This window comes from Cygnus atratus, chromosome 17 (assembly GCF_013377495.2).
Source record: "Cygnus atratus isolate AKBS03 ecotype Queensland, Australia chromosome 17, CAtr_DNAZoo_HiC_assembly, whole genome shotgun sequence".
NCBI lineage: Eukaryota > Metazoa > Chordata > Aves > Anseriformes > Anatidae > Cygnus > Cygnus atratus.
In genome coordinates, this window is record NC_066378.1 from 14,126,666 (window position 1) to 14,143,433 (window position 16,768).

At 66.4% G+C, this 16,768-nt stretch overlaps 2 protein-coding genes across 2 annotated transcripts; both read right to left on the minus strand.

Annotated features, from left to right (window-relative positions):
• Positions 1 to 4,089: 4,089 nt before the first annotated feature.
• TRPV4 (transient receptor potential cation channel subfamily V member 4) lies at positions 4,090 to 10,116 on the minus strand. The gene is made up of 15 exons (XM_035565780.2): positions 9,773 to 10,116; positions 8,533 to 8,705; positions 8,212 to 8,364; positions 7,795 to 7,935; positions 7,410 to 7,708; positions 6,907 to 7,086; positions 6,681 to 6,839; positions 6,516 to 6,608; positions 6,267 to 6,340; positions 6,010 to 6,175; positions 5,721 to 5,787; positions 5,209 to 5,525; positions 4,943 to 5,070; positions 4,633 to 4,754; positions 4,090 to 4,513 (listed from the first exon to the last, which is right to left on the minus strand). Exons 1-15 carry the CDS (start codon positions 10,114 to 10,116, stop codon positions 4,371 to 4,373), a joined length of 2,559 nt encoding a protein of 852 aa, XP_035421673.1. The 3' UTR covers positions 4,090 to 4,370.
• Positions 10,117 to 13,083: 2,967 nt separating this feature from the next.
• On the minus strand, positions 13,084 to 16,368 carry GLTP (glycolipid transfer protein). Its single transcript, XM_035565781.2, has 5 exons — positions 16,218 to 16,368; positions 15,327 to 15,388; positions 14,873 to 15,006; positions 14,370 to 14,520; positions 13,084 to 13,926 (listed from the first exon to the last, which is right to left on the minus strand). Exons 1-5 carry the CDS (start codon positions 16,318 to 16,320, stop codon positions 13,744 to 13,746), a joined length of 633 nt encoding a protein of 210 aa, XP_035421674.1. The 5' UTR covers positions 16,321 to 16,368; the 3' UTR covers positions 13,084 to 13,743.
• Positions 16,369 to 16,768: the final 400 nt, after the last annotated feature.

The window sequence follows — 16,768 nt, forward strand, 5'->3', positions numbered from 1 at the left end:
ACATATGGCATGCCGTTATCCTGGTCCGGGGACGGCCAGGGCTTTAGAGCTGGAACAAGAGGGCAGCCACGGCCAGGGGAGCCTGATGTCGCTTTGTCACCCTCGGACCGTGGCTCCCCGCGGCACAGAGGGGACCGTGCCGTGCCCTGTGCTGTTCTGTGCCGTGCCAGTCGCCAGGATGCTCACCACCACCTTGCAGGAACAAGGATGGAGCCGTCGCTGTCCCTGCAGCCACCCAACGGCCACCACGGCTGCGTCCCTCTTGTTCGCTCTTGCCATAACGGCAGGGAGCATGTTCCTGCTGGTATTTTATGGCGTGCCAGGAGGGGACCGCTCCGTCACCGGCAGCGCTGGCGTGACAGCCAGTCAAGGGAACAAAGAGGAATTGGGACAAAAGGAATTTTTCACAGAGGTTAATGTCACATGGGGGGGGGGTGGTTTGGGGAGGCAGAGGGAGTTCCATTGCCTGCTTTGAGCATTAAAATCAGAGCATCTGGCAGAAAACGTTTGCTTAGATCTTTGTCGTTAAAAAGCTGCCACGTTCAAAGGAACGTGAGGCTGGAGCACGTGGGTGCTTGAAGCAGCAAAGGTGGGGTCCCGCTGTGCCCAGCACGGTGCGGGCTGGCGCTGCCAAAGGGACAGCCGGCCAAAGGGACGCTTTTCTTCCTGCCAGGCTGGGAGCAAGCAGCAGCATCCCCACGCAGCCCGGGGACGTCACCCCGCAGGGACACCTGCCAGAGACGGACGGGGAACCACGACTGCCCGGTGGGGACACACAGACCTCGTGGCCGTGCTTCGGTTTCCGTTCCCAAGGCTCTGAGACCAGGCTGGGGCTGTGGTAGCTGGGACTGGCACCTTCACCTGCCCCTGCAAAGGGGCTTACATAGGAGCAGGGCAGCCCTCGGGCGGGCAGAGAGGGTGCAGGGCTCCCCTGTGCACCCACACAACACCTACACGCACGCACACACGTGTACGTGCCTACAAGTGGCCTCCCTGGGGGCTCGGAGCCCCAGCAGAAACTTCTCTGTTTGCAGTTTCCCCTCCGAGGGGGAACTCGTTAGCGATGCCTCTATCATATTTACCACCTCACTATAAATCAGGGCGAGCAGCTGGGAGCGATGGCTCAATTCATCTTGCAGGTCTCGAAGTCATTACATTTCATTAGGAGGTGCTCTGGGTTTTTATTATTTAGCAGTTTCATTCGCCCCTCAGACAGATCCGTCATTGGAGGAGGATTTCACTCCACATGGGAAGATTTCAAATGTGTAATGCAAAATAAATGTGTCCCTCGTTAGCAGCCGCCCACCTCCATCAAGCACTCACCCTGCAGGGCTGCCGGAGCTGGACGAGGAGGCGCAGGTTGGTACCTGAAACACGGGTGGATGCGAATGGGGATGGGGCAGGGGCTCACCAAGATGCATCCCAGCACCTCAGGGCAAAGCCACCTCCACCGCAGCACCCTCACACCCTGGCGGGGGGAATGATGGCCTTTCTGATCTGCAAAAATATTTCTATTAAAATAATAATAATGATTTTTAAGGCAGGCACACACGAGGCTGATATTAAACTTTGCAGCCGCCTTTGCTGGTTGAGAGTGAGGAGAAGAGACAGGCGATATAAATTGCACGGCTGCAAAAGGACTTAAAAAAACCCATCTCTCATTTTGATTGATATTAGCTTCACAAATTAAGCTTTAGATTTATCTAAAAATAAATTTGCTTCCGCGCTCCGCATTCTGGATGACAAGTGCCTTTCTCTTCCCTTTGTTGGGTTTGTCATCGCCGGCACGGCGCTGCGGAGCGGCAAGCGGGGGGCCGGGGTGGGCCGTGCCCGAGCAGACCTGGGGAGGTCAAAGGGGTGAAATAACCGAGAGGGGCCGCAGGGCAGGGCAGGGTGGGAAAGGGGCAAACGCACGCCCCGGGGCCACCCCGCAGCCCCCTGCGTGGCAGAGGCACCCCGTGGTGTCGCGGGGGGCACCCTGGGGTGTCACCGCCGTGGCCGCGGGGTCCCCATCGGCACCCAGCTGCCGCAGGGCATGTCTCGAAGGCACAGGGGGCCTGGGGGAAGCGGCGCTCCCACCTCGCACATCCCCAGCCATTTAAAAGCCATCGCAAGCACATCCCTGCACCTTCAGGACCTGAGAATTTGCACGGTGGGGAAAAATTTGTTTTATTTCCAGTGACGCTGGAAAATCCCGTGCCTGTCACCAAGGTGGGGTGAGGGCACGCCGGGTGCTCATGCTGTCCGGCCAGGCCTGGTGTTCCCGATGGGAACGTGCTGCCAGGCATGGGGAAAGCAAAGTTTATCATTTTCAAATAACGTCTCACATGAAAGATGGAGCCGGCTCAGCGCCTCATTTGATTATGCAGCGTGAGCCGAGAGCTGAAACCTCAGCCTCTCCTAAGTAGTGATAATGAAACTTATTCATTCCCTCACCCTGGGGAAATACTTAAACCACAATATGAGAGATATATGTAAATCACATTTAAACGGAGACAGTGCAGTTAAAGCTAACGGCGAGTAATCAAGTCGGAAGATGAAGTGCCCCCTTTTCTGCTATATCATTTGCTCAGCGAGCCGGGCTGCTCCCACGGCCCCGCGAGGTGCCACCGCGCAGCATGGCGCCCAGCCACCGCTGCCACCCGAGGGGGTCCCTCCACGCTCCCCCCTTCCAGCTGCAGGACACGGGGCGACGCAGGGCGTCGTGGAGGGGGACAGGAGCGCGGGAGGAGCCCCCCAGGGAATAACGCCCGGCAGGACAGGGGGATGCAGGCTGGCAGGCGCAGCGGTGCTGCCCGCTGGCCTCAGCAGCAGGCGGGCAGGGGGTGCGCGGCGCCCCCCGGTTTTTATTTGATCTGCCCGCTGGCTCTGACCCAGGTAAGAGGGGTCCCGGGTCCTGCAGCCCAGCTCCCACCGCCTCCCACGGCCTCCAGCAGCTTGGGCTGCACCCAAGGGGGCTTGAGACCCGCCCCCAACCCCCCAAAGGCTTTGTTTTTGGGAGCCTTGGCCCCGCACCTCCCGCTCCCCAGCCCCGCACCTCGGCCGGGGCTCTGCACCCAGGGGTGGGCCTGGGGGGGGTGGGGGGGGGGCCGGAGGCGGCATTGCGCGGTGTGTGCTGCCCCCCCGCGGGACCGGGCTGCAGCCGCCAGCAGCCTGCACAGGGGCTGGGCACGAGGGCTGTGCACAAGGATCCCGCACAAGGACCGTGCACGAGGTCTTTGCACAAGGGCCGTGCACCAAGGCACTGCACAGGGGCTGTGCACAAGGGCCGTGCACCATAGCCGTGCATCGTTCCCATGCGCCGCAGCTGTGCACCACACAACGAGCAAGAGGCCACCGGGGCCACGCTCTGCAGTCTCCTGGGCAGAGCAGCCGAGGCCAGGAGGGTAACGCCAGGCACCGCAGCCCTCTGCGACCCCAGCCCTGCACGTCCTGGCTGGCACACGCTGCCCTGTCCCGTGCCCCGTGGGCATTTCCCAGCTCCACACCATGGCTGTGCCTTGCCACGCTGGCTCCACCCGGCACAGGGCTCCGCAGGAGCGCTCCTGCCCCGGGCAGGTCTGTCTGTCTGTCTGTCTGCCAAGGGGTGTGAGCCCGGGGGCTGTGCCAACACCCACCCACGGCACGTGGAAATCTCGCTTAGACACTTCTAGCCCCCGAGGTCTGCGGTTTGGCAGCGGTGACCCAAGCCAACGGTGCATTAGTGCCATGCAGAGAGAGGGGCCAGGGCAGGGGCAGGCTCCTGGGTGCTCCTGGGCCAGCCCTGCAGCAGCTGCCCTGGCAGAGATACAGCATGACATGCTACAGCACGGCACGGCGTCACACAGCACGGCATGCTGCAGCATGGCGCGGCCTCACGTGGCACGGCACGCATGGTGCAGGAGGCAAACAGCTCCCACCTCCCTCCCAGAGAGCCTCCTGCAGCGACGTTCTCCCAGCCGACACCAGTCAATGACACGAGGACACGGCCCCTGCAGGTCACTCTTTACTACTAAATAAATAGTCGTATAAATCTTGTGCAAAAATGTGTGGCAAAAGCCCTTGGCCGTGGTGTGAGGGGGGGGCTGTGCTCCCAGCACCCTGCCTGCGGCAGAGGCTCCCAGCACAGCACAACCGATGGCCCCAGCACAGGAAAGCAAAGCGGTGGCACCGGAGCTCGTCGGGGTGAGCCGGAGACCCCCAGCACCCCCGGGGCCAGCCGGGACCCCCATTGGGATGGACACCCACCGGGACAGCGGCTGCTGGAAGAATGGAAGCTGCACGAATCCCTGAGGAACAGACGCACCGGGGAGCGCACGTGGGAGCCGCGATTCTGCGGGCCGTGCCGGGGCTGTGCCGGGGCAGAGTCCATCGGCTCCGGCACCGCCGTGCTAGAGCGGTGAGCTGGGGGCCTGCCCGTGTCGCCGCTCCCGTGCCTCTCCTGTCCCCAGCGTCCCCAGTGGCACCACCACCTCCTCTGGCGGGCAGCTCTTGTTGAGCTCCACCACGCGCGGCACCACCGTCGACCAGCGATCTGCGGGATCGGGGTTTGTCAGAGCTGTGTGCCCCGCGGCTCCCCCCGCACCCGTCTGCTCCTGGGGCTCATCGGAGGGATGAGCGGAGCCCTGAGGGATGTCCCCAGCCCACGCTCACCTCTCCGCAGCCGGCCCACGGTGTGGGAGAAACCGTAGTACTGGTACGTGTCACTCTTGCCCGGGTCCTCGCTGATGATGCCCAGGTTCTGGTTCCAGTGGGACCAGTTCACCTCATCCACCCTGCGGGGAAGGGCAGAGCCCAGAAGCTGCGTGGAGCTGCTGGAGCCAGGCAGCAGCTCCTGCACCCGTGTCCCTGTGCCATCCCAACACCCGCTGCACCACCCGGCCCCAGATGAGCACAAACCACCCTGCTCTAATGAGGCCTAATGAGGAGCCAATAACGAATATTGCACAGAACACGCCCTTACCTGAAGCACCAGCGGCGGTCAGGTGTCCCATCGGTGCCCTTCCCCACGGTCACCATCTCCCCGGAGCGGAAAGCTCGCCGCAGGAAGACAGGGAAGGAGCGCTCGATGTCCAGGATGGTGGTGGCCCACTGCCGGGGACACCAGGGACCCCTCAGCCACCTGGGGATGGAGGCACTGGGGTCCCCTGCTCAGACGGTGCTGCTTTGGTGGTCCCCAGCACGGGGACCCCATGGAACCCCCCTGCTCGGCAGCTCCCAAAGACACACCTGCAGCTTCCAGATGTGCTTGCTCTCCTTGGACACCTGGCCCACAGTCTCCCCCATGAGGGCAATGAGCATGTTGAGGAGCAGCACGAAGGTGAGGATGATGTAGGTGACGAGCAGGATGATGAAGACGCCGGGGTACTTGGCGCTCTCGAGCATCTCCAGGTCGCCCATGCCGATGGTGAGCTTGAAGAGGTCGAGCAGGAAGGTGCTGAAGGTCTGGCTGTCCCGGCACGAGGGGTAGGTGGGCACTGTGCAGTTGGACTGCTCCTCGTCGCAGGACTCGCTGCTGGGACACGGGTTCAGGAGGGACACCAGAGCTGGGAAGGAGGGACAGGGACAGAGAGTCCGTGGGGGCAGCAACAAGCACAGGGCCTCAGCAGGCTCCATGCTGCTCCGGGCCGGCCAAGCCCTCTCCTCTGTGCCGCAGGAGGTGCTGGAGGCTGCTCCTGCAGGCAGTTAGGATGGAGCAGGGATCCTTCCCCTGTGCCCCGGCCCGCTGGCCCCACACCTACCTGATGCGTAGCCGATCATGAAGAGCAAATAGACCAGGAGGAAGCGGAAAAGGTCTTTGAAGAGGATCTGCAAGTGATGGAGATGGGGATGAGCTGTGCTGGCCTGCAACCCCCAGCCCCACGCTAGGGGCTGCAGCAGTCCTGCAGGACGTGTGGCAGGAACTGGAGGAGGACCCTGAAGTGAAGCCCCCCCAGCAGAAAGCACAGAGGGAGGGCCCTCCATTTGGACTGCACATCCACAGCAGGACCAGCCCTGCCCAGGGAGGAGAAGACCCCAACCCTGCCGGACCTTCTGTATCATGATGCTGTAGGTCCCTGTCAGCTTGAGCCCTCGGGTGAAGTAGAGTGCGTTCATCCAGCCCAGGACCAGCGCGAAGACCATGACGGCCAGGTACGCCTCGACGCCTCCCAGGTACAGCCCCGCCGTCACGATCACCAGCACCGAGTAGATGAAGCTGGAGAAGAGGACAGCCACTACCCACCACTGTCCCCAGCAAGCCTCGGGATGCGCTGGCTCTGAGAGGCCCCGTGGGTGTCCCCACTTACTAGAGCAGCTGGAAGGAGCCGTCGATGAAGAACGAGTTCACGCCTGGGCACTTCTTCATGAACAGATCTTTGATCTGGGGAGAGAGGAAAGCTTGGAGAGGGGCTGGGGGCAGCCCCTGCCAGCAGGATCCAGGCATCCAGAGGGCATCGCAGCAGGGGCTGGTGCCAGGGGACACGGGGCTGTCACCCTCCTCGTACAGCACCCACAAGGGCTGGGCCACCCCGTTCCCCCTGCCTCACGCCACTGACGTTTGTGAAGAAGAAGAGGATGCCGGTGAGAAGGGTGATGATCTCCCCGGCCAGGCGCAGGTAGTCGATGGTGGTGGTGTAAGGGTAGGGGGGCTGCAGGGAAAGGACACATCAGTGGCATAGCCCAGAGCCCCCCACTCTGCCCCATATCCCCCGGGGACTCACGGGGCCTTCCATGGGGCGGTAGTAGGCGATGAGGGTGAAGATGACCATGGCGCAGAGGTAGGAGACCACGCTGATGTAGAAGGAGACGGCCCCGAACTTGCGCCACTTGTCACGCAGCAGCTCGTTGATGGGCTCCACGGCCAGCATCTCGTGGCGGTTCTGGTGGGATGCCGACAGATCAGAATGGAACCAACCCCAGCCCCCCAGCCCCCCGGCCCCCACGCACCTCGATCTTGCTGTTGTAGACGAGGATCTCCAGCACGGACACTTCCTCCCCGCAGGTGTCCAGCGAGGAGAGGTCGTAGAGCGAGGAGTAGACGGGGCCGTACGCCCAGTCCTTGAACTTCCGCGAGAGGTGCCGGGCGTCCTCGTCTGTGATCTCCCGACGGATGATGTGCTGGAAGATCTGTGGGGGGCGCCTGGCCCATGGGTCTGCCCCCTCCCGCCCTGTCCACGGCGGCTCCCAAAGCAGGGCCGCAGCCCCCCAGGGCGATGCAGGTTGTGCATCCTTAACCGGCCCCTGGGTGAGCCAGGGTGAGCGAGGGGCAAGGGCAGGGTGTGAGGCAGGCCAGGGGTTAATTAGGGAACGGACAGGATGCAAGGAGGGGTTAATTAGCCAGGTTAATCGCCTGCACATGCAGGTTTCTCAAGGCACGTGCAGACAGCGGCAGTGCGGCCTGCTGCCAGCGGCGCCGCGCACCGAGCGCGACAGGGCCGGGGTCACCGTACCCCGATCTTGCCGGTCTTGGCGGCCATCATGAGCGGCGAGAGGCCGTCGTTGTTGAGCAGCGCCTCGAGGTTGGTGTCGGGGAAGAGCTTGGCGCACTTGACGAGGAGCAGGTCGTACATCTTGGTGACGAACTTGGTGTTCTCACGGGTGTTGTCGGCGATGGCGACCAGGGCGTGCAGCACGGTGTTGCCACGGGAGTCCTGGCGCCGCAGGTCCGCCTGCTTGTGCCCGTTCTCCGTCAGGTAGTGCACGATGTGGGGCTGGTTGGTGCAGGCGGCCAGCGAGAGGGGCAGCTCTCCTGTGGGGACAGCACACGGTGGGCGCTCCACCGCGGGGGCATCCCCAAGGACCCGGCCCCAGTGCCGCCAGCCCCCCCCAGCTCACCGAAGTAGAAGTAGCCGCCCTCGTCCTTGGGCTGGAAGAAGCGGCCGCGGGCCTGGGCGTGCACATCTGCTCCCTTCTCCACCAGCAGCTCCACGTAGTGCTTGCAGCGGCGCTCGATGGCAATGTGCAGGGCTGTCTGACCTGTGCCGTGGGCGCCCGTCACTGCGGCCTCACCCCGAGTCTCCCCGTGGTCCCCCAGCCTCCTTGGGGTCCCCCCGCTCCAGTTGCTAAGCTTCCCCAGGGTCCTCCATCCTCCACAACATCCCCACTGCATCAGTCCCCAAGCCCTGCTGGAATCCTCCATCCTCTCCAGGGTCTCCACTGCTCCGATCCCCAAACTTCCCCCAGGGTCCCTCAGCCTCCCCAGTGTCCCTCAGCATCCCCCTTGGCCCAGCCACGTCCCCCGTGCCCCCCTACCCCGGTAGTAGACATCACGGAAGGGCGAGTTGATGAACTCCCGCATGTTGCCCGTCTTTTCAGCAATGTCGAGGAGGACGGGGATGGTGTCGTTCTTGCCCCCGCTCAGGTTGAGCAGCGCCTTGGGCAGGCAGGTCTTCCCCGTCGAGGGCTCTGGGAGCGGAGGATGCTGAGGGGGCTGACCCAGACCCCGACCAAATCCCCGGCTCCTCTTGGTGCCACAGCCCCCACGCCGGGGCCACGCAGCGCTGTCCCCGCAGGGACACAGGAACTGCCGGTGGCCCTGTGCACCCCCAGCACCGTGAGGTCCCAGGCGCTCACCTCGGAACTCCTCGTCCGTCAGGCGCTTTTTGTGGGTGAGCAGGAAGGAGAGGAGCCCGTCCAGGCCAGCCGGGGACCCTCGGGAGACGATGTCGAAGAGGATGGGTCTGTTGAAGACCTTGAGGACAGGGGGCGGGTCAGGAGCCGGCCCCTTGGTGCCTGGCACTGTCTTCCTGCAACAGAAGCAGCAGGACTGAGCACCGCAGCTGCCTCCCCGCTCCGTGCCTCGGTTTCCCACCCACACACCGAGCTCAGAGCTGTGGGGATGGGCATGGGAGCAGTGGGAGCAGTGGGGTGCTCTGGCCGGGGGGGCTGGCGGGGGCTCTGTCTATCCTAAATCATAGACCCCTCGGCTGGGGTGGCCCCAGGGGGAGCAGCAGCCACAGGGGAGGCACCCAGTGCTTGCAGTCACCTCCCGCCTCCCTGTGGCACCCAGGGGGACCGGGTGCTGCTCCCGTTGTGGGTCTCAGCGGGCAGGGCAGAGCCCCACACTGTGCCCCCCAGCAGGGACAGGCCACGGCTCTGGGACAGTCTCCAGCGACACGGGCTGAGCCACAGTGGGCAGCGGCAGCAGGGGACAATCATCCAGCTCCAGAAACCTGGGGGAGGAGGGACGGCGGCTGCCCCAGCCGGGGTCTCCAGGCCTGGGGAGCCCCCCTCAGCCCCGCTTGCAGCCCAGGGACACGAGGTGCCGCCGGGGCAGGCAGGGTGCGGCACCCAGAGGGCCCGGCCAGGCCGGCCCAGGTGCCCAGCACAGACGGGCATTGTGTGCCCGGCTGCAGGCGGCCGCCCCGGCTCCGGTTTCCTGACGCAGGCCGAGGGCGGAGGCCCCTCCTGAAAAGCCCTTTCATGCCAGGGGAGCCAGACGTCCCGCACCGGCAGGGAGCGGCTGCAGCACAGAGCCCTCTTTCACGGCGCAGGCAGGAGGGGAAGGGGGACCACGGTCCCGGCCCCACAGCAGCCTGGGGCTGCAGCCCACGGCACGGCGTGGCACGGCGCAGCACGGCACAGCCCGGCCTGGCACGGCACCAGGCATCCTCACCGGGACTGGCTGGGAGTGCCACGTGCGTGGCACCCCGAGTTCCCTGCCCTGAGCACCCCTAAATGCCACTCAGAGAGTGGGGACCCCCCCCCGGGGGCCCGTCCCCAGCTGCTTTGCACCCCCATACCCATGCCAGGGTGCCCCACGCTCCCCACCAGCAGTGGTGTCCCTGGGGTGCACGGGGGTCCCCGTACTCACTCCACAACCCTCCTGCGCCAGCGCTTGTTCTCGCTGGGGTGGTGGCGGTAGGTGCCGTAGTCGAAGAGGGAGTCCATGGGGGCCTTCTTGGGCGCGGGGACCACGGACGACTCATAGATGGTGGCCTCCAGCAGCTCCATGGGTTTCGGGGCACCTTTCCGGAAAGCCCCGTGGAATTTCATGCGCAGGTTTTGCTTTCCGTCCCCAGCACCGGAGGGGGCCCGAGATGCCTCGGCGGGGGACGGGGTGTCCTCCACCTCGAACAGGTTGGCCAACGAGGAGAGAGGGAAGGAGTCGTCCCCCGGGGCCTCCCCGGCATCGCGGGGGTCCTCGCCGTCTGCCATGCTCCCCTTTCAGCACGACCTCTGCTCGCTGCCTGGGTGGCCGCACTCCTCGGTCCTTCCGTGAAAGCAGGAGACCTGGCAGAGGAAAGCCCGGAGTCATTCCCAAAAAACTTCCCCTCCCGCCCCATCCTCTCCCACGGGCACTGTGCCCTGTGCGAGCAGCTGCCGGGTCCCACGGCAGGAGCAGCATCCCACCCCGACCCCAACACCATTTGGGGCCAGCGGGACCCCCGGCACTCCCCAGCCCACCTACCCGCCCACGGGGACCCCTCGCGTCCACGCAGCCCCACCGGCTCCGGTGCTGCCGGCTTCAAAGCGCAGCTGCCTGGAGCCCAGCCCCGCTGTGGTCAGCTTGGGTGCAGCCCAGGCTGGGGCACAGAGCGGGCCCTGTGCGTGCTGCCCGGCCCCTGGGGAGCCACCAGGTTGGGGGTGAGGGGAGCCACAGGGGGTCAGGAGCGGGCCCCCCACACCCCACCACCTGGCTGCGGTGCCACACAAGCCGGGGCTGTGACCTGGACCCCAGCACAGCGGGGGGACGCAGCCTGCGGGTCCCGGTGGAGGGAGCGAGCAGTGTTTGGGGAAAGGAACGATGGGTTTTGGTCGTGCAGAGGGAAAGGAGACCAGCAGAAATCCATGCTACCAGCATGGACAGCACAGCGTTGTGGGGGACACGCGGTACTGGCCGGGGTCTCCACGGACAGACACCTGTCTGCTTGCTGGCCCGGCAGGTAAATACCCCCGGGCTCCCCAGCAGCCCCGCTTTCCATGAAAACACACCACAAAGTACAGAAGTGCTCAGCCCCGGCTCAGTTTCTGCCTCCCAGGAGCGCGCTCAGCCCTCGCTCCCAGACCCAGGGTTCAGAGACAGAAAAAGCACCCGGGGAACGTATAATTTGCTGCTGGGCTGCAGCTCTGTACGACAAGCCATAATGTCAGGCTTGGCCCTCCCGGAGATGGCTGCTGGATAACGTGCTTCTAATTAGGCTGCGTGTCGCCACGGACACCCGCGGCGGCCGGGCCACGGCTCCCCACGCAGGCAGGGGACGGGGGCTGCAAATGGCCCCAGCAACTGCAGCAGCGTGGGGGGGCTGTGGGCAACATCCCCTTTGCCCCCGCAGCCCCCGGATCCCGCAGGAGGCAGCAGTGGGGACGCACAGCCCCAGGAGATGCGGGGCGTGTGATGGGGTGTAAAGGGATTTCTCCTTCTTGCTTCCTGCCCTGCTCTCACTGCAAGAAATTCCACGTGCACCTGCCAAAGCCGCGGTGACCCCGGCTCTCGCACACCCGACACCGAGCAAACACGGGCTCTCCCGCAGCCTGGCTGTCCGAGACACCAGACCGGGGAATTCACGGCACGCCAACCCCTCCAGCACGGGGACGGAGCACCCAACCCCTCTCCACTGTGCTGGAATCCCAGCCCAAACCACAGGAAAAGCACAGCTTTAGAGAAAAGCAGCGAGGGCAAAGCCCAAATATAGATCAGGCTGCCAAACCCAGCCAGAGGCCAGGGCAGAGCCAGGGGGACGCCAGCGCTGCAAGGAGGGACGCGAATGCACAATTACCCATGAGGATTTTACTATCCGGATGTAATTTTACTCCCTGGTGGAGCACGGTGGGTGCAGCTCTGCGCCGCTCGTGCTGTAAACGCGGGCGGTTTTCCTCCGAGGTCTGTGGGGGGCACGGGGAGGGCTCTGGGCAGGGCAGCGCCTTGCAGCCCCCCCCAGCCACAGCGCCCCTGCCTCCTGCCGGGACCGGGTGCGTGGAGCTTCTGCCCAGCACCAGATAGGGGCTTCCCTGTGGCAGCACCCCGTGGTGGCCAGGGAAGCAGAAGTAGAGCCGGGGCAAGGAGGGGCGTGAAAGCTCGCTGCTTGCTGTTTGGAGTCACGGTGCTGCGGAAGGCAGCGGTCACATCCTGGCTGAAGTGGTGGCACCTGCCAGCACCCAGAGCCTGGGTGCCCTTACAGAGGGTTCCCCGAGGACATCAGGCCCAGGGTCACCCGGGCAGCACGCGAATGGAAATCAGCTTCCTGCAGGGAGCACGCCTCTCCCCGGAGATTTGAATCAGATTTCATTTGGCTTAACCCATGGCAGCAAAAAAGAGCGAGAAGCGAGGCCGGCGCATCCCATCCCGTGGCCATCGGCCGGGGATGACCCCGCTGCGGTCATGGGATGGGGACAAGTGGCACCGGGGCCATCGCAGGGCAGAAGGCAGGGGGACGCGAAGCAGAAGCGGGTGACGGAGTGGCTGCCATCATGTGCTGGGGAGGAAGCTTGCTTGGGAAGTGACGGTCTCGCGACCGGCCCTGCGAACACACAGGCGCTCCCATGGGCCCCGCCGCTGCCAGGAAAGGTGTTGTCAATCGGCTTTTATTTGGCTTGTTGACTTATTTGGATTTTTTTTTTTCGTTTTTCAGCCTTCCTCACCCCACGGAGCAAATGACTCAACGCCTGGCGTCGCGCAGCGAGCCTGCCGGGCACGGCCCCGCCGCTCGCATCCAACACAAACCCTCGCACCCGCACCCAGGTGCGCGCCCAGCACCCGCACCTCGGCCCCCCCGGACCCCCCCCCCGGGGCCAAGCAGCAGCCCCGGGCCGCTCACCCAGCCACCAGCCGGGGTGCGGAGCCGCTGCGCGGGTGGGTTTTGGAGCCCACAGCACCCCAAGCCCCCCACCCCACGGCACCCCGAGCCCCCCACCCCGCTACCCCCAGCCCCTGCCCGCTGCCCCCAGCCCCGCTCCCCCGCCCCCAGCCCCGGTCCCATCCCGGTACCGCCCGTCCCGTCCCGTCCCGCGCCGCTCCCGCAGCCTCCGGCGCCTCCCGCAGCCGCCGCGGGCCCCGTCCCGGTCCCTCCCGTCCCGGCCCGTCCCGGTCCTTCCCGGCCCGGCCCCGCTGCCGTGGGCGGGCGCCCCGGGACCCGCCCGCAGCCAGACCCGCCCCCGGGACGGCCCCGAAGCAGCCGCCCAAGCCCAGGTTAACGGAGATTTATTGAGTTCGTGCCGTCGGGCATCGCCACGCCAAGGCACCGGGCGCTCCGAAACACCGCCGGGAGGGGTCCTGCAGCCCCCGCCGGGGGTCTCGCTCCCACCGAGGGGTCTCGCTCCCGCCGGGAGGTCTTGCTCCCATGCCGCTGCTCACGGGGCTGGGGGCACCCAGGGAGGTCGCCGGCTCCTCCGCAACGGGTGCTGCTGGCATCATATGGGGTGCTGTGCTCCTGCTGGGTGCTGTGCTCCGGGGTGCTGCAAGGTCCAAGAGCGGCACAGGCGAGGAGGCAGAGGCACAGGCCAGGAGGCGGAGGTGCATCGAGAGCGAGGGCAGAGCCGAAACTGCATCAGCGGGACGCTGCCGCCAGCCACGCTTCATTCCTCTCATTTGCTCTGCACGAGGACCAGAAGCGCTTGTTTGTCTTCCTTAGTACAAAAGCTTGGGAAATCCTGAGATGAGCCAGGGCGCCCCTGGTTTATTGCCAGATTCTCGATAGAAAATTAACTGATTTGTTTAGAAAATAGGCTAGCTGCTGGAGATCCGGAGCGGAATCACAGCCGGCCGGCAGCCGGGAGCAGCCCCGCGGCCGCAGCGATGGGGCTGCCTGCGGGGGGCACCCAGCGCGCCCCCGGCCCGTGCCAGCGTCAGGCTTTGTAGCTGAGCTCGGCGTTCATCTTGGCGTACATCTCGTAAATGGCATCCAGGATGGGGGTGACCCTGGAGACAAACTGATGGATCTTCTCGATGCTCTCCTCCTCCTTGACTTCTTTGCCCTTCTCTAAAGCCTTCAGCAGATCCGACTTGTATGGGAGCGCGTAGACAGAGCCCTGCAGGACGGAGGGAAGTGGTGAGGCAGCGGGCACAGAGCTCTGCCCCGGCTGTGGGGACACCGCTCCCACCAACCTAACGAGCCCCCCAAGCCCACCGGCTTCCCCCCCACAGGAGGCAGAGCCTCTCCCCCCAAGCACAGCACCCCCAAAGCCCCCCAACCCACGGCAGACCCTCGCTGGGTTGTGTCCAGGACGATTCCCGCAGCAGCAGCCTCCCACCAGCACCAGTCAGAGCGTGGGGACACGGGGGCCCCGAGGAGGCAGGGCTGTGCAGAGAGGGTCCCCTGGAAATAATCCCTAAAATAAATCAAGGGGCTGCGCATCTTCAGACGCCGCCTTATTTCTCCTGAAGCACATCGCTGCTCAGGGCAACCGGCAGGGATTTGGGCTCAAGGCAAGGCAGCTCTGGTCCGCAGCGGCCCCGCCGAGCCAGTGCTCACCATGAAGAGCTTCTGCAGCATCCAGCCGTGGTACTTCTTCAGCGCGACCTCGTAAGCCTTCAGGGCGTTCACCCGGATGAGGTTCGGGTGCTCCTCGTCCCGCTCGCCGTCGGAGATGCTCTGCAGCAGCACCAGCATGAACTTCAGGCCCCTGCGAGGAGAGCGGGGCTGGCAGGGGCGGGGGGGAACTGCCACACAGGGTGACGCAGCCCCCGGCGTCGCCATGGGGGCACCCGGACCCCCAAAACCCCATGGGCTGGGCAGCGCAGCCCACCAAGGAGCGGGGCACCGAGGCCAGCGGGGATTTATAGGAACGCAAACACCGCCTTGTCCCAGCAGGGGATGGGAGGGCATCGGCCGAGGGCAAACCTCCCGATGGGGCCGCAGCCAGCGGCGCTCCCTAAAACCCAGCCCAGGGAGCAGCCGGAGCCACGGGGCTGGGGTTGGCGGAGAAGCACCGCGCACGCCGCGACGCAGCCGGCGCCTCCGGCGCCGTGAGTCACCTCTTCAACCACATCAGCGCCAGCGTGGCGCCCGTCTTCGGCCAGGCCGAGCCGTGCATCTCCTTCTCCACCTGCAGGATGTCCTGCAGCGTCTTGAACTTGGCGGGGTCGGAGTCGTAAACCGCCCGGATCTTCTGCGGGGGGGAGGAGAGAAACGGGGTGGCTGCTGGGGGCTGCCGGGGCGGTGCAAATGGGGCACCCGCAACAAGTGCTGGGGCTGCTGCAGCAGCAGAGGAGCCCGAGAGCTTCCATGGGGTGAAAAGTCCTGGGGGATGAAGAGCCCCCGGGGGGATGAAGGGCCCCGGGGGGATGAAGGGCCCCGGGGGGATGAAGGGCCCCAAGGGATGAAGGGCCCCAAGGGGGATGAAGGGCCCCAAGGGATGAAGGGCCCCAAGGGATGAAGGGCCCCAAGGGGGATGAAGGGCCCCTGCCCGTAGCCCCCCTGCGCCCCTACCTTGATGTTTCCAGCCAGGTCAGCCTTGACGGGCGAGTAGACGATGGGCGTCCCGAGGCAGTCTGCGGAGGCACGGGGTGGGGACGGCGGTCACCGGGGCCGTACCGGGGGCACCGCGAGGTCCCTGCCGGTGCCCGGGGGGCTCTGCCCGCCCCGAGGGCCCTCGGCGGTGCCCGGCCGTCCCGGGCCACGGGCGGGCACAAAGCGGGGCATTGTGCTGCTGCTGCTGCTGCTGCTGCTGCTGCTGCCGCCGCCGCCGCCGCTCCGCCTCGCCACGGCCCCGCCGCCGTCGGTCGGTGCCACCCCCGGGACGCCCCCACCCGGAGGCGGTTCCCCGCGGGGCCGGGACGTTTCCCAACGGGGCTGCTCGGCGGGTCGGGCGGGTCGGGGCGGGACGGGACGGGGGACGGGACGGGACGGGAAGGCGCCGTCCCACGCCCGGCCCTGATGCAACGCCGCCGCGGGCTGCCGCCGGGGGACGGGGAACCGCGGGGGGGCAGAACCGGGAGGGAAGAACCGGGAGGGGCAGAACCGGGGGGGGGCAGAACCGGGGGGGCGGTACCGGAGGGGCAGTACCGGAGGGAAAGCATCAGGGGGGGGGGAGTACCGGCAGGGCAGTACCGGGGGGGGCAGCACCGGGGGGCGCAAAACCGGGAGGGCAGCACCGAGAGGGAAGTACCGGGGGGTCGGTACCGGGGGGTCGGTACCGGGGGGTCGGTACCGGGGGATCGGTACGGGGGGGGGGGGCAGTACCGGGGGGCAGTACCGCGGGCCCAGCAGCAGGACCGTGGGAGCCGGGGCGGACCCAGGCGCCCTCTGTCCGCCGGCGGCAGCGTCCCGGTGCCGGCCCCGGTTCCCGCCCCGGTGCCGGTGCCGGTGCCCGGCGCTTACCGAAGAAGGGCGGCAGGTGCGCCACGGCCTCCAGGAAGGGCAGCGTCTCCACCTGCCCGTCGGGCGGCAGCGGCCGGAACTCGTGCTCCAGCAGCAGCGCCATGGCCCGGCCCGGCCGGCCCGGCACGCCCCGCCCAGCGGCCACAAAGCCCCGCCCACCGGCACACACGCCCCCGCCCACCGGCACACACGCCCCGCCCACCGCCCAGCACGCCCCGCCCACTGCCCGGCACAGGCTCGCCCACCGCCCACAAAGCCCCGCCCACCGCCAGACACGCCCCCGCCCACCGGCCCCACCTCCCCGCCCACCGGCACACACGCCCCGCCCACCGCCCGCTACGCCCCCGCCCACCTCCCCGCCCACCAATCAGCGCGGTGGAAGGGCGGTGCCGGCCCCTCCCCGCCCCTCCCTCTCCGCGAAGCCTTTTCCCAGCGCCGTTTGGCCCTCGGCGGCCCCCGTAGCGGCTCTCCGCGCCGCCATGGCAACCGGCGCGGCCTGGCGGCGGGCGATGTGGCTGCGGGCGGCGCCGGGCCGGGCGGCGGAGCGGCGG